The 22,632-nt window shown below is 38.3% G+C and overlaps 2 protein-coding genes across 8 annotated transcripts; both read left to right on the forward strand.

Annotated features, from left to right (window-relative positions):
• The first annotated feature begins 3,065 nt into the window (after positions 1–3,065).
• znf207b (zinc finger protein 207, b) lies at positions 3,066–11,399 on the forward strand. 3 transcript variants are annotated; one of them, XM_067497405.1, is made up of 12 exons: positions 3,066–3,227; positions 4,363–4,489; positions 4,609–4,747; positions 4,951–5,136; positions 6,476–6,551; positions 7,813–7,874; positions 8,158–8,297; positions 8,577–8,675; positions 9,393–9,641; positions 10,022–10,178; positions 10,650–10,826; positions 11,099–11,399. In XM_067497405.1, exons 1-11 carry the CDS (start codon positions 3,187–3,189, stop codon positions 10,799–10,801), a joined length of 1,428 nt encoding a protein of 475 aa, XP_067353506.1. In that variant the 5' UTR covers positions 3,066–3,186; the 3' UTR covers positions 10,802–10,826; positions 11,099–11,399. The 3 variants fall into 3 exon arrangements, with proteins under 3 accessions (XP_067353506.1, XP_067353505.1, XP_067353507.1); XM_067497404.1 differs by having other exon boundaries at positions 10,650–11,399; XM_067497406.1 differs by lacking the exon at positions 8,577–8,675 and having other exon boundaries at positions 3,068–3,227; positions 10,650–11,399.
• On the forward strand, positions 11,016–22,084 carry cd7al (cd7 antigen-like). 5 transcript variants are annotated; one of them, XM_067497407.1, is made up of 8 exons: positions 11,046–11,136; positions 11,763–11,794; positions 12,476–12,535; positions 15,301–15,433; positions 15,845–16,195; positions 16,638–17,009; positions 20,147–20,253; positions 20,698–22,084. In XM_067497407.1, exons 1-8 carry the CDS (start codon positions 11,112–11,114, stop codon positions 20,911–20,913), a joined length of 1,296 nt encoding a protein of 431 aa, XP_067353508.1. In that variant the 5' UTR covers positions 11,046–11,111; the 3' UTR covers positions 20,914–22,084. The 5 variants fall into 5 exon arrangements, with proteins under 5 accessions (XP_067353509.1, XP_067353508.1, XP_067353511.1 ...); XM_067497412.1 differs by having other exon boundaries at positions 11,105–11,136; positions 15,278–15,433; XM_067497408.1 differs by lacking the exon at positions 11,763–11,794 and having other exon boundaries at positions 11,016–11,136; positions 15,278–15,433.
• Positions 22,085–22,632: the final 548 nt, after the last annotated feature.

Genomic DNA, 22,632 nt, shown 5'->3' on the forward strand with positions numbered 1-22,632 from the left:
TGATGTACTCATTCCTGATCCTGTCCATCCTCGTCACTCCCAAAGAGAACCTCAACATCTTAAGCTCTGCAACCTCCAGCTCTGCCTCCTGTCTTTTCTTCAGTGCAACAGTCTCTAAGCCGAACAACATTGCTGGTCTCACCACCGTCTTGAACACCTTTCCTTTCATTCTCGCTGATACTCTTTTATCACACAACACACCTGACACTTTTCTCCACCCGTTCCAACCTGCCTGCACTCGCCTCTTCACCTCTTTTCCACACTCACCGTTGCTCTGAACCGTTGACCCTAAATACTTAAAGTCCTGCACCTTCTTCACCTCTGCTCCCTGTAACCTCACCATTCCACCTGGGTCCCTCTCATTCACACACATGTATTCTGTCTTGCTGCGGCTAAGCTTCATTCCTCTGTTTTCCAGAGCAGACCTCCACTTCTCTAGATTTTCCTCCACCTGCTCCCTGCTCTCACTACAAATAACAATGTCATCTGCAAACATCATAGTCCAGGGAGATTCTTGTCTAACCTCATCTGTCAGTCTGTCCATCACCAGAGCAAACAAGAAGGGGCTCAAAGCCGATCCTTGATGCAGACCCACCTCCACCTTGAACTCCTCTGTCACACCTACAGCACACCTCACCACTGTCTTACAGCTCTCATACATGTCCTGCACCACTCTAACATACTTCTCTGCCACTCCAGACGTCCTCATACAATACCACAGCTCCTCTCTCGGCACCCTGTCATACGCTTTTTCTAAATCTACGAAGACACAATGCAACTCCCTATGACCCTCTCTGTACTTCTCCATCAGCGTCCTCAAAGCAAATACTGCATCTGTTGTACTCTTTCTAGGCATGAAACCATATTGCTGCTCACAAATGTTCACCTCTGCCCTTAGCCGAGCTTCCACTACTCTTTCCCACAACTTCATTGTGTGACTCATCAGCTTTATTCCTCTGTAGTTGCCACAGCTCTGCGCATCTCCCTTGTTCTTAAAAATTGGTACCAGTACACTTTTCCTCCAGTCCTCTGGCATCCTCTCACTCTCCAAGATCTTGTTAAACAAACTAGTCAAAAACTCTACTGCCACCTCTCCTAGACACTTCCATACCTCCACAGGTATGTCATCAGGACCAACTGCCTTTCCACTCTTCATCCTCTTCAATGTCCTCCTCACTTCACTCTTACTAATCTTTGCTACTTCCTGCTTCACAACAGTCACCTCTTCTACTCTTCGTTCCCTTTCATTTTCCTCGTTCATCAACTCTTCAAAGTACTCCTTCCATCTTCCCATCACACTACTGGCACCTGTCAATACATTTCCATCCTTATCTTTAATCACCCTAACCTGCTGCACATCCTTTCCATCTCTATCTCTTTGTCTGGCCAACCTGTACAAATCCACCTCTCCCTCTTTAGTGTCCAACCTAGCATACAAGTCCTCATATGCTCTTTGTTTGGCCTTTGCCACCTCTATCTTCACCTTACGCTGTATCTCCCTGTACTCCTGTCTACTCTCTTCAGTCCTCTCAGTGTCCCACTTCTTCTTAGCTAACCTCTTTCTCTGTATACACTCCTGAACTGCCTCGTTCCACCACCAAGTCTCCTTGTCCGCTTTCCTCTTTCCAGATGACACACCGAGTACCCTCCTACCTGTCTCCCTGATCAAATTAGCTGTAGTAGTCCAGTCATCTGGAAGCACCTCCAAACCACCCAGAGTCTGTCTCAGCTCCTCCCTGAAAACTAAACGACATTCTTCCTTTTTCAACTTCCACCACTTCGTCCTCTGCTCTGCCTTAGTCCTCCTTATCTTCCTCACCACCAGCATCATTTTGCACACCACCATCCTGTGTTGTCTGGCTACACTCTCCCCTACCAATGCTTTACAGTCACTGATCTCTTTCAGATTACAACGTCTACATAAGATGTAGTCTACCTGAGTGCTTCTCCCTCCGCTCTTGTACGTCACCCTATGTTCCTGCCTCTTCTGAAAGAAAGTGTTTACTACAGCCATTTCCATTCTCTTTGCAAAGTCAACCACCATCTGACCTTCTGCGTTCCTGTCCTGAACACCAAACCTGCCCATAACAGTCTCATCACCTCTGTTCCCTTCACCTACATGCCCATTGAAATCTGCACCAATGACAACTCTCTCACCTCTGGGGATGCTCTGCATCACTTCATCTAACTCACTCCAGAATTTCTCCTTCTCTTCTAACTCACATCCTACCTGTGGGGCATAACCACTCACAACATTGAACATCACCCCTTCAACTTCCAGCTTCAGGCTCATCAACCTGTCTGATACTCTTTTCACCTCTAGAACATTCCTCACAAAATCCTCTTTCAATATAACTCCTACTCCATTTCTCTTCCTATCTGACCCATGGTAAAACAACTTGAACCCTGCTCCTAAGCTTCTAGCCTTGCTACCTTTCCACCTGGTCTCCTGGACACACAGTATGTCCACCTTCCTTCTCTGCATCATGTCGATCAACTCCCTAGCCTTCCCTGTCATAGTACCAACATTCAAAGTCCCTACTGTCAGTCCTACATTCTTAGCTTTCCTCTTCTCTCTCTGCCTACGAACACACCTTCCTCCTCTTCTTCTTCGTCTTCGACCAACAGTAGTCCAATTTCCACCGGTACCCTGTAGGTCAACAGCACCGGTGGCGGTCGTTGTTAACCCGGGCCCCGACCGATCCGGTATGGAAGCCTTTGTCACGATTCGCATGTTTGATTTGGCATGTGTTTTACATCGGATGCCCTTCCTGCCACAACCCTCTGCATTTATCCAGACTTGGGACTGGCACAAGAAGACACTGGCTTGTGCCCCCTTGCGGTTGCATTAGAAAATAGAATATAATAAATATTCTAATTCTAATGACTCATTAAATAAAACCTACTTTAAGCATTTGAAATGGTGTCTTTTGGTACTTTGGATCGGTAGTATTTAGCTAATATGAGTTTATAATGAAGTAGCTCACCACCAGTTTCCAAATGTGGAGGCGTGTCTATGGCGTGACGTCCACTTTCTGTCAACGCGAGACTCATAGTCTTTACTAAAACTTCCGCCAGCAAAGCGCCATTTGCGGCGTCGTTACGGGACTACAGCATGCTGTTGTCAAACAGATAATTAAACTACCATTTACCGTCGAATACCTCTTTTTTCAGTATTCTTTGAAAATGGGACGAAAAAAGAAGAAGCAGATGAAGCCATGGTGCTGGTATCCTTTTGACGAAAAACAAATGGCAACGGTTGGCTTGACAAAAGGAAGGCCTATGCTACCATTAGCCTCTCCGTAGGTTTATCGGCTTGTAAGCTAACGTTATCCAATAATTGGAGAGTATCAGACCAATGTAAGTTTCGGTCAGCATATATTTACCAAAACAGGGTACATTGTACATTTGATAAAGACGCCTTGCAGTAAGGGTAGGGCTTGGAAAAGAACAGCCAAACCTAACTATAGTAGTTAGCTAGCTAGCGTAAGTGCTTCCTCCTGTTTTAGTTTCCGTTAGCCATGAAGTGACGATTGTGGATAACGTTTATGACTCACCGCTTCAAGACGTTTGCCTTTAACACGCGCTCCGACTCGTGTTTATTTTCATTTTATTAACGCTATCATACCGAGTAGTGACTTAATTGCATTTTCCCTAAAACGCCCATAACAATTTAAAGCATTGTGTGGTTTGAAGTTAAATAGCTTGGTGTGATTGTACGTTAGGTTTGGGTTTATATTAAACACGTAACTTTAGCTTGAAATTCATGTATGTTTAATACATAAAAAATCGAATACAATCATATCTTTCCCTCTTAATGTGTTAAACTCAGAAAAATGTCGAGGACAGATTCACTAGAAGCTTGGCTTTCCCACGTAGGAAAACATCTTCTGCCAAAGCTTCTCACTCTTCCCCCAGATATGATGTATTGAGAACGGGATTTTTGTCCATATTTCATTGTGTCCCCTCTGGTCTTTCTACGAGTGTCTTTGGGTTGTAATTTTGTTGTTTCATCAATATGTGTTTGTAAATGGCTTCTTTCCCTTGGTTGCCTCAGCATTTTAGGCTTTATGTATAATTTAGCCGCTTAATTTCTTGTTTTGCTTGTTACCATTCTTGTATGTATTGCTTTTTTTAATGGCCGCAAAACACCAAGGGGCAACAGGTAACAATTAGCCTTCATGCAAGGCTGACACAATTGTGTAGTGTTGATTAATGTATAATTTCCCTGAAGTAAAATAAAAATGAATAAACAAAAACGGATATCATAATAGTTGATGGTTCCTTATTTCAAACAACTAAGTGAAAAAAAAAACTGTTTTGCTAATGTTTTCGAGCAAAGTCCTTAATTCTTTTCTTAAGGTACTGTAATCGAGACTTTGATGATGAAAAGATCCTCATTCAGCATCAGAAGGCAAAGCATTTTAAATGCCACATTTGCCACAAGAAATTGTACACTGGTCCAGGCTTGGCCATTCACTGTATGCAGGTTGGAGCATTTTTCCTCATATATTCAACTTTAGTTCATGGAACATTTAAAAAGGGCTATTTGCTGTTTTAACCATGTGTACAGTGATTCTGCTTTGACTTACTTTTCATGTATTTCAGGTGCACAAAGAGACGATTGATAGTGTACCAAATGCAATTCCTGGAAGAACAGACATAGAGCTGGAAATCTACGGCATGGAAGGGATTCCAGAGAAAGACATGCAGGAAAGAAGAAGAACATTGGAACAGAAATCACAAGGTTTGTACACTTCTATGTACTGTACATTGGTACTACAAAGGTGATTATGTCCAGACTAAAGCTTGGTTGACTATATGACTGTTTTGAATACTCTAATATGTTTGCATTGTATAACTAGGACATGAATGGTTCAAGCCATTTTTTGTAATGTTGATCCTTGGCTACATACTCACCAATCTTGTATCTAATCACTGTGTTTTTAGAGAGCCAAAAGAAAAAGTCAAACAATCAGGACGACTCTGATGAGGACGACGACGATGATGAAGCAGGACCATCAGTTCAGCAGATTCCTGCTGTCCCACCCCAGGCAAGCTATGCTGCTCCAATGGCCCAGCCTGGAATCCCTCCTGTAGCTGGCGCACCTGGGATGCCGCCTGGAGGATATCAAGGTAAATATGAGAAGAGCATAATCTCGTATCGTGATACCACTTTTCTCAGACTGAGTACTAGTACTTACATTTGAGTACTTGCTTATACAGAGTATCAATATGACTAATCTGTTGTACTTGTACTATGACTTGCTGTACAGTAAAATCCTCATTAATCCACTGCACAGTTAAGCTGATGAGACACTGGCAGACACTGTCCAAATTACAGTGGGGGCACACCTGAAGACTAAGACTTTGAAAGACTGGTCAGTTTACACTTAAAGGCTTTTCCCGACAGCTGTCACAGATTTGTAGTCTGTGACAAGCTCCACAAATCCCATGAGAAATTCCCATTTGAAAATGTGTCTGTGTTCTTTAGTCAAATGACTAGAAGAAAGTTTTGCTTAAAAGACCAGAAAGAAACTCTACAAAGTAGAGATTTGGGGTGAGGTCTTGTATGGAGAGTCACAGTCAACACAGAGTGGAGAGTCTAAAGTAAAATAATTTATAAAACGAACATCGGGTAAAGTTATAGTTAATGTACATCTTCCTTGATTGTCGCTGATGTCAGTCATAATAAACGTTTAAAAAATAATCAGAATGTCTGATTAGCAAGTTTTTGTTTACTCTCGTCATAGTGACTTATTTAAAGCAGCTCTATACTACAGCTAGTTTCACCGTTCCCTAGTGTTATCAATGTGGGGACATCCTTATATAATGATATACAGTAGGTAAAATATATTTTGATAACCACACATATCACAACAGAGTACATTTTCTGTCATTTAATAAAATTACCACATAAAAAAGGAGATTCTTGTATTTGCAGTTTGAAAAAAAGGGTACCTTCCCACATTTAATTATTTTTCTCCTTTAGAAATTTAGCAAAAATGTATAGCACACACTGTGACACTTATCCGAAGATTATCTCAGTATTGTTTGACATGATTCTTGTTTAGGTGGTAGAGTCTGAGGTGTGGTGTTCCAATGTGCACATGCTGCTGGCCCTGCCCCCTTTTTTCTGAGAGGAGAAAGATTGGTCCAGTTGAAATTCATTAAAATTTTTGTTATTTAGTAAAGCATATGCCACGCAGGAGAACCAGTAAAAACACATGAAATAGTCAATAACTTGTATTAAAATTTAAGGTAAGTTGATTCAGTATCTTAACTAGACATTGAGTAATGCAAAAGGTAGCCTTTCAGCACATATAGCTGTGTTGCTAATTACTTATTGTTGTATGATTGTAGCTTAATACAGTGCCACAAGTTTTGTGCCTGAAATCATAAAATATAAAAAACCTAGTGTATATGGGATGCAGTGTTAAGTAAACAGAAAATGTTTCCTCTTTCGTTGTTACAGGAATGCCTCCTATGATGCCGGGTGTCCCTCCCATGATGCACGGCATGCCTCCTGCTATGCATGGGATGCCACCAGGGTAATAACTCACTCAATCACTATGAGTTTCATTATCAGAGTTTGTCCCATCATGAAAAACCTGGAAAAAATCATGATATATCAGAAAGGTGTTATTTAGGTCTGGTCCTATGGTGTTGTTCAGTCCTGAAGAAACTGGAAAATCCCAGAAGCTTTGGAAAAGTCATGGAAAAAATTGTTTATTTCAGTTCAGTTAATGAGTTTTAATTATTGTGTATTAGCCAAAAAACTTAGACTGCAGTATTTTTGTGATTATATTTTATAACCCATTAGACTGTTATATGAAGGGTATGAAATTTATTTTAAGTTCTATGTCAACTACTAATAAAGCATGTGCACATGCAGCTTTTCAGTATTAAAGATTCATTGAGTTGGTCAAATCATGCAGGCCAGTTCTACAGAAATGGCTGAGGCACTAACACAATTACTGCATTGTTTGCTCACTGCATCTTGTGCTTGAGCATAATGAACTTCCAGCAGAAACCTTAAATGAAAATCTGAAATTTTAATTTAAATCTAAAATTTAGAAACACAACATGTTATTACATGGACAATGACAAAAAAAAAATCAGCTTCCACACTATTTATATAGAATATTTATTTCTGACACTTTTATTCAGTTCTGATGTCTGGGTTTCCACAATTGCAACTTGGTGAACACATTGTAATGCTAGAAACTTAAAGCACAGCCGCATTTTAAAAAAGGTTACAAAATGACTATGGAGTAATTTACTGAACTAGCCCCAGTATATGCTGTAATTTAGTTTTAGATTTGTAATTGTTTGTTTTGTTTAAACCATTAAAATATAATCAGTACTCTCACCATTTTCCACTGTATACACTCATGTTGTGGAAAGATGACTTAATTAATTTCAATTGTTTCATGCAAACAAACAGAGGACAATTGTGTTTGCAGTCATGATAACCTGTTTAAAATCCTGGAAGGGTCATAGAAATTCACTTGCTTCAATGCGTACGAATGCTAAATTTTACATTTTTAGTTTGAATGTTACTTTTTATTAATTATTTTACATATGTGTTCTTATTGATCATATGCTCAAACACCAACTCGTGAGTTTGAGTTAATGAGTTAATATGGTGATTTTAATTTTTTTTTTTATTTTTTTTTTTTTAAGCAAATCATATCCTCCGGTTAACTGATTTGCCTTGGTGGGTTTATAAATTTATACATCAGCTTCTGTCTGATCCTCCAATTAGAAAAGGGAAAAGTAAAATCATTATTTTGTTACTGGCTTTTGTAGGATGATGCCAATGGGTGGGATGATGCCACCCATGATGCCAGGAATGCCCGGTATTCCTCCAGGTGAGTGTTTTTGTTTCATGGATAATGAATAGATAATCAAACCCAAAAGCCTACACATGGGGTCACCAGATGTACATTTACCATATTTAGTTCAGCAAGCAGATGCAGGTAAAAATCTAGCTATGTAAGGTGCATGGAGTTTTACCATCAAGAAAGCTACAGGTGTTATATTTATTAAATAAAAGCCTTTTAAAACCTTCTTGCCTCCTATACACTTTTATACAAAACTATTTTAGTTTTGTGATGGAAGTATTTTAATAGGATTTGTCTGTTTATTTCTCAGGAATGCCACCTCACATGACTCCTAGACCAGGGATGCCTCACATGGCTCCAGCCCCTGCAGCAGGTGCGATACCAAGTCGACCGGCAGCACCAGCAGCACAGCCCGTGGTGACTAAACCGCTGTTCCCAAGTGCAGCACAGGTGGGCGCTATGCATCTCCCAATGACAAAGACCATTTAGGCATATTTGTGTTGTTTTAAAAACTGCACCCTGTTTAGGGTAGACAATTCTTTTGTATTGGTTAATAATCCATTTTGTCTACTTTATAGTTTACTGTTCTTGTTTCCTTTTTTCCTTCTTTCTCATTCACACCTCATTTTAAAAGTATCAATATGTAATATATTCTGTCAGTTGAATTTGGATAGATTATCTGGACATTTTACATGCCAATGCTGTGATCTCCTTTCCACCATGCTGCAGATGGGCTCTGGTGTTCACAGCAGCACAGCAGCCATTTCTCCTCCACCTGCAGACCTTCAGTCTGCCTCCTCCCAGCCTCCCTTTGCTAACACTCCACAAGTATGCTCACAGAGAGGACTTTGACTTGGACTTTAGCAGCTGCATGTTGCTTATTCATTAACTCTGCCTGCAAATTTTGTTGGAATAGACTGATTACTAACAATGTTTGACTTAAGCCTACTTGTGCATTAGTTCAAGCACATTGGCCATATTATTGGTGTAATTTGATAATAATCCCTAACTAAAAGTGGCATACTTTTTATCTGTGAGATTTATTACAGTGCATGTGCTTTCTTTTTTTTTTTTAATTTTATTTGTTTTTTCCTCTTTCACTATTTCAATTCTGAATGTCTGAGACAGATTACTACATTCTCAGCATTTAGGTTCATGCAACAAATTATTTTTCATTATGTAAAATTTGAACTCCCCTAACATGTGAATAGTTCCTGTATTACATTTAGGTATTTGTTGCTTAAAATAAAGATCATTGGACTAACTGTAATTCAAATTAAAATGCAATTTACATATTTAAATTTGAATTTGTATCATAATTCACTTGTTTCAAAGTAACAAAATCACAAATTAACTTGCAGCTTTGAGTACTTAAAAAGAGAAGTCTCAAAGAGAATGTTAGGTTTATGTTATTAAGGGGTTTTGAATATAATAGTCAAAAGGATACAGTTTGAATGTCCAGCCTTTATTTTGTTTTTATGTTTGGCGCATATTATGTAGCTTTGGAAAAAAGCAGCAAGTTACATGAACTGTGTCTTTGTACAGGCCCAGCAGAGTGCTTCAGGAGCTGCAGCTTCAAACTCCCACAGCACAGCCTCTTCCTCCGATGCTCCCAAAACAACATTCCCTGCCTACACCCAGCCCTCTGTCTCCTCTTCTTCTTCTACTTCTTCTTCTAACCCCTCTAGCAGCACTGTGGCCAAACCCCCAGCCACAGTGACCAGTAAGCCTGCCACCCTCACTACAACGAGTGCAACTAGTAAGTTGATCCACCCTGATGAGGATATCTCACTGGTAAGTTGCTTGAGCTTTCTGTTTTGCCCTTTTCACAGTAAGTAATGATGGATACACATAATAGATCCTTTAGTAGTACTTTAAGATAATTTTAAGATAATTTGCTGGTGCAGTATTTGTCATAAAATTAGACATTTTCAGAATATCCACCTAATGGATGGAGCATTTAGGTTGTATATTCTTACTTAGTATTTTCTGTTTTGTGGTTATGTCGAAGGATGATTCTGAACTTGAATATCCTCAGTCTGAAATCAGGGCACGTCATCATTGGTACCCAATTCTTGATCATTTTTGTGACCATATATCTTTGTTCTGTAAGGGGAGTATGCATGTGTTTTTCTAGTCTGAATGTATGCTTTGTGTGTGGTCCCTTCCAACAGGAGGAGATGAAAGCCCAGTTACCCCGTTACCAGCGTCTCATACCCAGGCCTGGTCAGCCCCATGCGGCTGCTCCTCCAGTGGCAGCTGTGGGCAGCGTAATACCCCCACAGCAAGGCATTCCACCACAGCAGCCTGGCATGAGGCATCCCATGCATGGTAAGAAATGGCTGTTTGGAAATGCGCATAATATATGTAAATCATATGTAAAGACACTTTACAACAATAATTCAATAAATTGTTAGTTCATTGTGCCCCTTTATATTGTGTATCAGAATAGATTTATATCAGTCTTGGAAATAAAAGGTCATATGCAAAACAGCGTTTTTTTTTTCTTGTTAGATTTTTATTTTTAATACTTCAAGCATTTATCTGCTGTTCTGTAGATTATGCATAATTAAATTTCTGCATTTTAAACATTTAAAATCCCATTATTTTCACTGTAAAGCACAATCTGTTGGTTTTTGGAAAGTGGTATTTAAATAAACATTGATTTGTTTGTTCGATTTGTGTGTAATGGTTTGCTCCTAAGTTTCTTTAAGGACATTCCTCTTTTAAAATTATTTTATGCTGCTCAGTCTGTAAGAACTGTGGCTTTATTTCATTGTGGTCTTTATTTGTTTTCTGCAGGTCAGTATGGTGCTCCTCCTCAAGGCATGCCAAGCTACATGCCTGGAGGGATACCTCCATATGGGCAGGGCCCTCCTATGGTGCCTCCTTATCAGGGAGGTCCTCCCATGGGCATGAGGCCCCCTGTCATGTCTCCGGCTGGACGCTACTGAAGCAGCAAAGCAGCCACCACATTAGGTTTGAGGTTAACACCTTTCTCTCATCCTTGTGCTTTTTGAAACCTAGCTGCAAGCAAAGAGCCTTAATACCAGTGGTGGTGAAGACAAAAGTTTTGCTATAACACATGGACATTTAATGTAACATCTTTATTGGAAAACAACCAAACACCACACAAGATTCTGACAGTTACTTTGTTGTTTTTTTGATTATGTGTGAGGATATATTCTTTCCCCATAGGTCTCACTCAGGTTTATAGAAGTGTGTTAAAATGATTCATATTTCTTTTGAAGCTGCTGGAGTTACATGAACGTACCAACCCATTACAAAGGCAAGTTTCTCTTGTAAACATTTGATTCATATTCTTTTGTTTATATATCTGGTAGAGTTATTGAGGCCCTCACAGCATGATTAGGTGCTGTTGGACTTGCGTCCCCAACCTTGGTTGGTGAGGGTCTCAGTGATGAAAGTGATTCCAACTAAGTAGTAAGTTTCAGGTTTTATTTTTAGTATGTCCTGGTCACAAGGGTACCTGTATGCATCCTTTGTAATGTTTTATGAATCTGTTGTAATAAAATACATCTTGAAATCCAATGCTGGTTTGTCCTGACGTACGTGGAGGTGAGTCATGAAGGTTAGTACTAGTGTTGTATTTCTAGACTTCATATGACTCCATTTAACTGCGGAATACCGTCAGTTATTCAAATAACAAGTTTGGCATCATTTATTTATTCATTTATTTTTAGGGTTCCCTTACATTGTCCTAATAAAAGACTGGATGTTTAAGTACAAATATGCTTTATTAATGTCAGTAACAGAATTAAGATTTAATACACCCAAATATTGTATATCGCCAGTTAAAAAAAGTTAAGATGTTGGCCAACTTTTGGTTTTAGATGCTGCATGTTTCCCATGGTATGATTATTAAATAACTGCACATTTAATTGATACTTTTAGATATACACCTCTTACAACTCAAAGCTTCTTGGGTAAGAAGAATTTGTTTTTTTTTGTTTTTTTGTTTTTTTTTCATTGCTTTTGATCTGTACACACAACTCTCAAATATGCATGAATGCTGTAATAGTTATTGCAATTTATCATAGTCATGTGCCCATAATATGCTACGGGGGTGAGCAACACAGCAAAGCAACAATACAGTACCTCTGTGTTAAATTTAATTTTTGTGAAGCCCGGCTCCGTCTTAGTTTAATGGAAACAGTTCCTCATGAATTTATCTTGAAAACAGTTTGTGTTAGACAAAATTATGGAATAACATAAGCCAAGCTGCTTTTAGGCACAAGGAGATCACCACCACTGACAGACGTATCACACTATTGTGATAAACTGTATTTCAAATTGCAGTATACGATTCCCAACTCTGATCTAGCTTGTATAGCTATGTGGTTGCGGTTTTGTTTGTTTTCCACTCTTTCATACATAATATCTGCAGTTATCTTGTGTTAGAGATTGCTGTAAGCATAGCAAGCGATCTCAGGGTGTCGCTCTTTTTATGCAAAGATGTAGGCAGCAGGTGCACAACTCTGTCAGTAGTGCACCCATGGAAGAAATTAAATTTGTGTTGTAAGAAGTGCTTGTAGATATTTAATGTGGCAAACAAATTATTCTGGTCAGATCACTTACTGCTTTGTATTTGTTTTTGTTGTCTGTAGCCCGTCCATATCAGCTTTTCAGCTTTAAAACACAGTCGGCTGACAGAACAGTTAAACCCAGTAAGTACCTGATGTTTATTATATCGGGGTCTGTCCTGTTCAACTGGATGCTGGGCACTGCATTACATAATGTACTGTGTTTAAACTTTAGTCTTTAAAACACGATCATTAAAAAGTTGCATGTACAGAAGGTTATAATATGCCATAAGTGACATTTTCATTCTCTTAAGTTACCCAAAGGATTATAAACTTGAGTATTGACAAGTTTAAGTAAATGTTGAATTTTTCTCTGTTCCTTGTCTGGTATGAAATGGACAAACATGGTAAGTAGTAAACAGTGGGTTTTACAGGGTGTGTGTGTGTTTAGAAGTCACTCCCCTCTCTGGTGGTTACTAATCTTTCTGATCTTTCAAAGTAGTATTCCACTACTGAGTAGTATTTGAAAGAGTGAAATCTCTTATTGTATTAAAAAAGGTAACAGTATTATTCAGATGATTTTGTGTAATGTAATTCCTCCAATGTAGTAGTGAGCATCAGAAAAAAACTGTTTATTTCAGTTGTATTAAAAGAGAAATGTCAAAACCTGCATGAGAACTCAAAAATGATCAGCAGAGCTAGACATCACTAGAGGGGAAGTGGGAGAAAGATTTTAGTAAACTTATGCTAAGAACAAGTATCAAAAATAAAATGTGAATTTCACTTTTGTTTGTGGTAATAAATGTTTTTCAAAATCCAGATTTTTTTAAAAACTCCTGTATCGAAATGTGGTTTATTTTAATTATATTCGGTAAAAATATTAAGCTATGCTTTAAGGAACAAATGTACAGAAAGTAGCTAGACATAACAGTGTATAAATGTGATGTGTCACAATAGCATATGTTGTTTTAAAATAAACACTTTACATCATTTTGATGGTGATTTGTCAATATAAAGTTCAAAATTTAGATTGCACTTCTGAAGCTGAGAAACATTCAGTTCGTTTGACTTGGTACAAGAACCAATAGGCCACCTAGTGGTATATGTTTGATAATAAACACCAGTAATACACACATGTAATCAATCTGGAAAACTGGTGTAAAGTAAGAACATTTACTCAAACAATTTGTAGGCACCTGTAATTAAATACTTTTCATAGTACATTATACTCCACGACATTTTAAAGCATATATTGTGGAACTTTTGCTCCACCATATCTTGCAGAATAGTTCTAAATTGTGCTTCAGATTAGGATTTCACACATAGTTGTCCTGCCCCCAAACTCTTCATAAATGATTTGAAGTACCACTGACAAGTCTCTGCCTTTTTTGATGCGTCACTATTGATAATGATATCAGGCACCATTACTTTTACTATATGGAGTAAATAAATATTTTAGAGAATACGTGCACACTTATGGATTTTAAGTGCTGGGCTTTATTTTAAACAGTCATTTCTTGAATTCAAATTATTACAATGTATCTAGAAGGAATAATCTTAAAGGAAAAGCACTGGTTTATACGTTTTGTTTTTCTTTTTTGTGGTTTGCATACATTCCATGAATTAGTCATGCAGTCTTTAAATCTGAATTTGTGGTTTTGAAGCATCACTGGCAGCAGATATGCTTTACAAAGTAACGCATGACACCTTTTCACATTTCTCTCCCTCTTGAGTGTTTTTAAGCCCACCAGGCACTCCCTAACAAAGCCTCGCCAATGCATCCAGTTACAGACAGTTTAGCAAGTGATAAAATACCTTTTAAAGAGCGCTTCCTTAGCTACATTTTGGCCGCTGCTTCTTAACTGATGCAGTCGCTAAAAACCACCTCTTTCTACTTCAAATTGTGGTTTCCTGCCGGACGAGAATAACAATGCTTGCGTCACATGGAGCTGCTTAAGACTGATAATGTTCTGAGACCACAGAGCAAACCGTCTGTTTAGAGGCTTGAAAAGGTCCAAAACATCCTTTTAAAATCTAACTTGTAGCAACATTTTCAGCTCTTAGGTTTATCATTAAATAAAATAAGTTAATTTATTTTTCTGTGTTTGTGTGTTCGTCCCATCAGCATGATTTACCGTTTTGTTTCCATTTATTTTATTATTCTAAATTGAATAGTCTTACATAGCCATGTTAAACACATGATAAAATATTAAGTTTTGTTTTCATGTCAGGTCTAAATCTTGAGAAGCAAATGACAAAATATAACTTTTGCAAGAGCCATGTTTCTTTGACTATTGCCTTAAAATGGCAAGTTATTTAAACAACTAAAATGAATGGGAACCTTTATTTTAAACTGAAAACATTAAATAAAGCCTAAAGGTCACATTATTGTCAATTAAATCAGCCTCAAGTCTCAGGTGTACAGCTCTGTTCTTCACTTTTTTTTTTTGACTTTCAGCTGATGCAAATTATAAACAGCAGACACATTCAGTTCAGAAAGTGTCAGTCAGCATAATTTCCATTGGGGATATGCAAAAATATATCATTAGGTTTTCCTTTTAAATATGTAAAACACATTTAATGCCAATTTTATAGGAACTTTGTGAATGAAAGTAATGCACAGGTCAGGTAGGCTGCAGCCTAACTACCCAACAACCTTCACTGTGTGAGAAGTACATACACAAGTTGGTTCTTAATGTCTTTTTCCTCCTAACTCTAATCTTTGCTTCTGCTATTGTGCATGGTTATATTAATAATTTGCCGCCATATCGCCTCCAACGTAGCTCTTCCATCATATGTGGTGTTGGTTAGCGTATGCTTCCTTTTGTGTGTGCCTTGAGGTTTGAAGGTGGAGCCTCACGGAGTTCCTCTTGGTTTCATTTACAGTTACCCAAACTTATGACATCCAGTTTGAGTTCATGCCATATTGCTGGTATGATTTACACCTGCCCTGGGATCTAAATTTTCGGACAGTACTGAAGATGAGAAGGATTCACTCTCTGGCCTTTGTGTGGACTCTAATCACCATGAAGATTGGGTTTGGTGAGTTCTGCTTGGGGTGGCTGTCTTGAGAATTTGCTCCGTCCGTGGGGTGAGTCATCAGGACTCAATTTCCTATAGATTGTGTGGACAAAATAACAGGCTCACTTTAAAAATATTTTTAAAAAGTTATTATTTTGTCCATCTCAAATTGTTGAATGATTTATAAATGTTTTTGGTGGAATGTGGAGTTGAGTCTTTACATGTTGGATAATGTATTATTTGCTTTCTAACACTACACATTTCTGGAAAATGTTGCTAGAATGCCACATCAGTGGAACCTGTTTTGTTGAAACTTCTATATTCTGTATGTTAAAAAAAAGTTAATCCCAACATAACTTTCCCGCTGGTATTTGTGTTTTCTTACACCTAGTAGTGCTGTTTGTAACCAATCTGTTTTTGTTTTTTATCAAGTATTCAGTGACATTCACTTCTTGGAGAGGCATGAAGGTGAATCTGTGGTTCTTTCCTGTGTGGTTGAGCAGAGAAACCCCTCGCCATTTGGTGTATACCTGAAGCGCAGCTGGTTGCGTCCTAGTCAAGTGCTGTTCATGCACACCAAGAGTGAGTTCACTGCCGGCGAAAATGACAAGAACCGCACCAGTGTTAGCGGAGACCCCAGCAACCACTCTCTGAATGTGACAATCTCTCAGCTGAGGGTCAGTGACACAGACCGCTACCACTGTGAATTTGTTGCAGACAACCCTTTTTCTGAAGATATAAGAATCCAAGGAAAGACTGAGTTCTTCCTCCTAGTTAAGGCTGGTGAGTGTTCTTTTTCTTCCCCCACACTTTTCCTTCGTTGCCCACTGAAGGTTAAACCTAACAAGGCGAGAACTTAAACACATGTGGCTTTAGGAGGAGGTTGGCATTTGCAGAGTGTTAGGTGCTGTGGTTTCCTTAACACTCACTAAGGTCTGCAGTCTTGTGAGGCGTAATATATAAAGGCTGGTAAATTACAGTATTCTTCTAAACTTCTATTTACTTATTTACTATTTTAAAACATTTAATCTTCATAATATATTCCCCCTAATAATTAATTTCCACAATATTTTCATTATTATTTCATAATCATTATTTTTTTTTGGGAAAAAGCTCAGGACACCCCCTGATGACAGACTAGTCCAAATGATGTCACTGTTTAAAATTAAAGTGTAGTGGTGCCCTTGTGCATTACATCAATATTTTTTCCCTTTCTCCTCTGGAGACGCCCCCGGGTCCATGGACATTGAGTTGGTAGAGACTTGTACCGGGGGCTCGGCCGTGCTCCCTTGTCTCCCCCCACAAGGGGAGCGCTCAGCTGTGGAAGGAGTGATTCTGAAGCGGCAGAGGGGCCAGGCTACTGTGGAGGTTTTGTATCAATTAAAGCACCAAAGCCCTCCTTCCTCATCTTCCCACTTCTCTGTTGAGAGAGTCCAGCTGTCCTTGGTGCCTGGCCCTGGTGGCATCACCTACAGCATTACCCTGCAGCAGCTGCAGCCAGATGACAGCGCCCTGTACAGCTGCCAGCTGCTGATGTATGGCAGGCCCAACAGCTTCTCCAGTCTAGGGAGACGAGTGTTCTTTATTTCTGTGCAAGGTGGGTCACGTCACAGCGGGACTTGATCACCAGGTTACATACATTTTGAAAATTAGATTTTATACTCTTTTAAAAATACATTTTACTTCCAGACTAACTGTTGAATATCATTTACATTTATCATTTACTTGTATTGATATATTTACGCACAACCACAACTGTGGTTAAAGAAACTCTAACATTAATTCATTACCCAAAAAATGGGTATAGAAAAGAATCCGCCGTTAGGAAGATATTCACATTTTGTTTCACAGCCTGAAATGACAACAAGTTTTTTTCTGGCTTGATTTACTGAATGCAAATTGCAACAAAGAAGTAAAAGAGCAACAGCTATTAAAAAAAACTAAAACTTGATTTGGCTAAGGAGCACCCAGCCAATGTGTGCGTGTTACTATATCACAATAATAAGTAATCCACAAGTCTGGCTTTTGTGGTTGCATAAAAAGAAACCACACCCCATGAAAGGACAAATAAAGTGTCATTCCCAAAGAGCACCTGCAAGATTCCAAATGAGACCAAATTGAGAAAGGTGCTATGGGCAGATGAGACCAAAATTTAATGCACGTTCAACAGACAGACAAGTAGTAAAACATGCAGGCTGGTAGCTTCCTGTTTTGGGGATGTTTGTTGTTAGGATAGAAGGAAAAATGGATGAGGCAAAATACTGTGAAATTCCTGAGAAAACCTGCTGTCGTCTGACACTGGCCCAGAGCACACAGACAAACTGACCATAATGTGGCTGAAGAAGTCAAACATGAATGTTGTCGCAGTCCAGACCTGAATTCTACTGAAAATCTGTGGAAAGACCTTAAGACCGCAGAGTCCACCAACCGTCACTATCACATTCGACTGATCTGATAACCCGGTTTTCATTTAGCCATTACAAGTTTGGTAGTTGTAGTATCAACATGAGTGCAGCAAGATAAACAGTCCTAACTTAATGTTACATTTACCTTTTTCATGTCAGCATGCTCTCTGTGTTTTTTTGTGCTATTTGTCTAATTCTAAGCAGATTCATTTAGGTCATGAACCCAATAACTTTAGGTGAGAGAGACAGAAAGTTACTAAATATAAGAAACTAATCATTAACAGTGGTCAACAGTCAGATCAACCTTTAAATCAGAAATGTTTTATGCAATGAAGGGGGAGTGTTGGGGAGTGACAGTTTGATTCAGGTTGGTGAAAATGAGACTTTGTTTTTAGACTTTTGTTTTTCTTTTCCTCCCTCTTTCACATTATATCTTCAGTTTTTAATCATTGGCAATAAATCTTAAATGTATTGTCAAAGTTTTCGTTTTCAAAGGATACATTTCATTTACTTATAGTCTCATTTTCATCAGAAATCTGGTCGTCAACAAATATTTTTTGTTAGCAAAATTACCACTGTCTGTAAGAAAGAGTAGGCAAACATTGCTCAGTCAAGTTTGTTCAAAGTTGGTAGAGAAGTATCCAAACGGCTTTAAGGCTGTAATTATTAAGCATTAATGTAAGTATTAACACAGGGTGATCTTTTTCCAAACCCATTAGTTTTTTATGGCGTTAATTTTCAGAGCTGTTGCTAATTCATATGGGTTATATGTTACTGCTAACTGATTGGGTGTAGGAATAGTAATGTATTTGCTTTATGCAAAAATGGACTTTCACCGTAACCAGCAGCATGAAGCCAACAAATGCAAGCAAATGCGTAAATGCAGATTTATTCTTCCACCAGTTGTATACTTGGGGGATAAAACAACAACTTGTAAAAAAAAAAAAAAAATTAAAAGTGTGACAGATGACCATAAAATAACCAAAATACTTTCTTAATGGAAGTAGATGTCATAGAGGCTTTACAACAGAAAACACATTAAAGTGATAATGTCCTTCTAAAATAACTGCTGCTAATAAAAGACAATGTTGATGACAATACTTAAGTCACAAATGAGATAAACTCACATAGGTTTTGTGGAACTTACATGCTCTTACACATGCAAAATGTTTCATAATAGCAAAGTTCCCGTTTTCCCCGGTCGTATGTGTTAATGTCTGCACATTGTTGTCAGGTGATAAAGTCAGACACCAATAAGAAATGAAATATCTACTTTATTTCAAATTGTATGTCTCGGTAAAGTGAATCTAAATTAGAAATGTCCTGTCAATCTGCTGACATATGTCGCTGTGGAGACTGGTGTGTGTGTGAATGATGCTGAATTTATGGAAATTCTAAACATTTATTTGTCTAATTATAATATTTTACTATATCAGCAAAAACTGGAAAGTATCACATAGTCATTTTGAGCAAAGGTGGGTAGAACCATAAACTATTAATTTGCCGTAACAGGATTTTTTTTCTGAAAACAGCTAAAACAATATCTAAACTTTAAAAAAGACATACAGATAAAAATAAGTCTGTAGCATTCCAAATGTCTTTAATCTGCAGATGAAAACAATCCCATACAAATGGTATTCTTATTCCCGTCTGACAAATGTTGCTAAAGACTACAGTGATCAGCTATTTTATGAAATTTCTTTCCTTTTATTAAAAAAGGAAGTGTAAATTATGACAAGAATTTGAGCATGTGGATCTTCAGCTGCAGAGCTGAAAAGTCAGAAGAAATGAGATGGTTTTTTTTTAAAGGGAATTGAATTAGTTAATAAGATAACATATATATAAAAAGTTTACATGTATATGTTTTTATTAAAGTTTTTGTTTCAGATCATTTTCCTGTTAGACTTATCTGTAACTTTCCATTGAGTGAACCAAACCACTTCGCGTAGAGGCATAGCATCTCAGATGGCTGATTTCCTCTCAAAATGATATATACAATATATTCAATTTACTTCTTAGAACTAGGAAGGATGTTTGCCTCAGGGGTTTATGTGGAAACTAAACACGTACACAAGTTACCTCTAACAGTTATGCTCTACCTTTATTTTCAAGTGTTGTTTTTAATCTTACAGTATTTTATAATTGCACATTTGATGATGAGAACGACATACGTGTATAAAGATTTGATCAGTGGAGTGTCACAGTGTGGGAGGAAAGCTGCTTGGTGTCATTTTTGTTCTTAGTGGGGTGTCGTGGCCCTGGGTGAGAGCGTGAAGCCGCTTAGCAGCGAAGACAACACTCAGACGTTTATCTCTCTGCTTGTTCACAGGGGATCACTGCAGCTGTTCTACCTACTCCACTTTGCTGTATGGTCTGTTCTCCGCTGTGGCCATTCTCATCCTCCTCCTTCTCTTCGGACTTGTGGTGATTTATAAAGTGAGTGAATGCATAGTTTATAATGTGTTTTTCTGAGACTACGCAGGAGTAAAGGGGAAAAGGCAACTGCTGCACGATGACAAACAGCACCTGCTTGTTAAGACCGTGCCAGAATATCTGCAGCTCACCACAAAACCACACTACTTTCATAACTTGTAGCTGAGGTGTCAGCATGTTTGTCTTAAACTTCAGTAAAAGAAAGTGTAACCCCTACTGTGCTTTAGTTTTAAGAACTTTATGGGGCAAAACTTATGTTCCTTTGTTTAGTTTTTTCCAAAGTAAGGTGTCACAGTACGAATTAGGTTTGGTTAGAACTTCCTATTAAGGATGCAGCCTCGAGGTAAAATGACAAACTTTGATTTTAACACAGGAAATCTAGAGTGTGTGTAAACCCTGTTTGTTCCCTTCACTGATTTGTTTCCTCCTTGTGTTTCAATGACTCAGGGCAAGGCACGCCACAGTGTCAAGTCCCAGCATCAGGCTCCCATCTATGAGGAGATGGTTGGGGTGCACCCTCATAGACGCAAAGTGGCTCCAAACCATCTGGAGGAAATGGAGACTTCTGAGTACAGAAACTGCCAAGTGAAGAAAAGCTGTCTTGAAAACCATTATGAAATCCCAAGCGGAGCCCTCTCCCCGCAGATTGAGTCTCAGAAATGAAACCTTAAGAGCGACTTGCCAGCATCATGAACCAGGCAAATTTACAAACTCAGCTGCCTCACTGGAATTCATTTTAATAACTTTTTACTTTTAAAAGTCTTTTGAATATTGGACTGAAGCTACTTTTTAAGCGTTCACAACATGGCATGTCCTTTTAAATTGCTTCGAATGTTCCTGGGGGGGAGGGGCAAAAAGGCTGAAATATGATAAGACATTAAGGTGTGCATCTATTACAGTCCTACTGTTTTGACTGGCAGCGCAAGTTCCCCTCGGGTGAAGCTCATAAACCATGGAAGGTATGACTGCGCTTTAGGTTTTAGTTTTCAATCACTTTGGAACTGTTTGCTCAAATGATTCACTAATCTACAGATCATGGGCCAGTACTTATAGCATTTCAAAAATTATACATCTGTTTTTGCAGAATGTTTTTGATGTAATGTGTCATGTTTGAAACTTACTTTGTAAAACCTGAAACAGTGTTACAAATAACAGGTAAAAGTCTGTGCTGATGCCATTCATAACTGAAATGTTTCGGTGTTGATAGTGTACTTTCTTTTAATTCAAAGGAAGCCTTCACTTCCTTATATTAAAACAAATCTCCTCTTTTAGCTGAGAAATGCCTCCGGATGACATCACTTTGAGGAAGCTTCAGTTCAGATGTCATCTCATTGCTCATCCTAATGATGAAAAACTCCTCAGAGTGATGTCAACTGGGGCAGTTTTTCAGCTAGAAGCAGAGAAATATTTTAATATTCAGAAGTCAGAGGGGATTGAAAGTGACAAGTAAACATTCACCTTTGTGTGAAGTATATAGTCCTGGTCTTGTTTTCCGTGATCTTCGTTAAGGATGATATCCGAATCTGATAGATTCTCAGAAAAAGAACATTTCACTTAGTTTTGTTGAATAATTGAGCTTTGTAAAAACATTTAATCTTGCGTCTTAACTTGTTTGCTTCATACTGAATTGTATTTCTTTGTTTGCAATGACATATGTATAATTTGACTCCACTGTCACCTAGTACGTACTCACTGATGTTTTGTTAGGTTCTCTTGATGAAGTAATGTCAATACTTTACATCATTTAAAGTGACTTGAGATGACTTTGTTGTTGTGATGTATAAAGAAAATGTAAGATTTGAAAAAAATAAATAAAATTCAATCTGAATCACAAGTGAAGCAAACTAGAAATACAATTAAAAGCACAAGATGCCCAGTAACAGCCAAGAAAGTTTGTAATTTATTAATATAGTCCGAAAGAAGCTCCTTAATTCATGGAAACATTTTCGGTGCATGTCCTTAACAATCACATTCTATGAGGAGAAAAAAGAACAACATTAAAAGCCACAACTTTGTATTTCAGTTACAGACATTTTTCCTTAATGTTTTTTTCCAAAGTAAAGAGAAAGGCAAAGGCAAAATCCCCCCATTCCCCCACCCACCCTCCTCCCCTTTAAAAAACAGACAGCCTTAAAAGTCATGGGCTTTTTTTTTTTCAGTACAACCCACAGTGCTTTAGCAGAAGGATAAGCGCTCATTGGTTAAGGATTACACAGCATGGCCACGCAATGCAAAGTTTTGCTAAAACATCAGATGACAATGATAACGAGATGAGGGGAAGAAAGAGTGGAGGAAATGTGAGCAAGAGACAAAACAAGAACAACCCTACGTCCAACCCTGAACCCCAGAGCATGAGTCAACAAACGGCTGCAGTACATATGT

The sequence above is a fragment of the Channa argus genome, chromosome 3 (genome assembly GCF_033026475.1).
Source record: "Channa argus isolate prfri chromosome 3, Channa argus male v1.0, whole genome shotgun sequence".
In the NCBI taxonomy this organism is placed as follows: Eukaryota; Metazoa; Chordata; class Actinopteri; order Anabantiformes; family Channidae; genus Channa; species Channa argus.

Bases quoted from the DNA above. Each gene is read 5' to 3' on its own strand.
- znf207b (XM_067497404.1), top strand. From the start codon at position 3,187: ATGGGACGAAAAAAGAAGAAGCAGATGAAGCCATGGTGCTG. The intron at 4,748-4,950 runs GTTTGTACACTT...CTGTGTTTTTAG, and splicing joins ATTGGAACAGAAATCACAAG to AGAGCCAAAAGAAAAAGTCA. The intron at 10,179-10,649 runs GTAAGAAATGGC...TGTTTTCTGCAG, and splicing joins CATGAGGCATCCCATGCATG to GTCAGTATGGTGCTCCTCCT.
- cd7al (XM_067497407.1), top strand. From the start codon at position 11,112: ATGAACGTACCAACCCATTACAAAG. The intron at 11,795-12,475 runs GTAAGAAGAATT...TGTTGTCTGTAG, and splicing joins TACAACTCAAAGCTTCTTGG to CCCGTCCATATCAGCTTTTC. The intron at 15,434-15,844 runs GTGAGTTCTGCT...TTTTTTATCAAG, and splicing joins CACCATGAAGATTGGGTTTG to TATTCAGTGACATTCACTTC.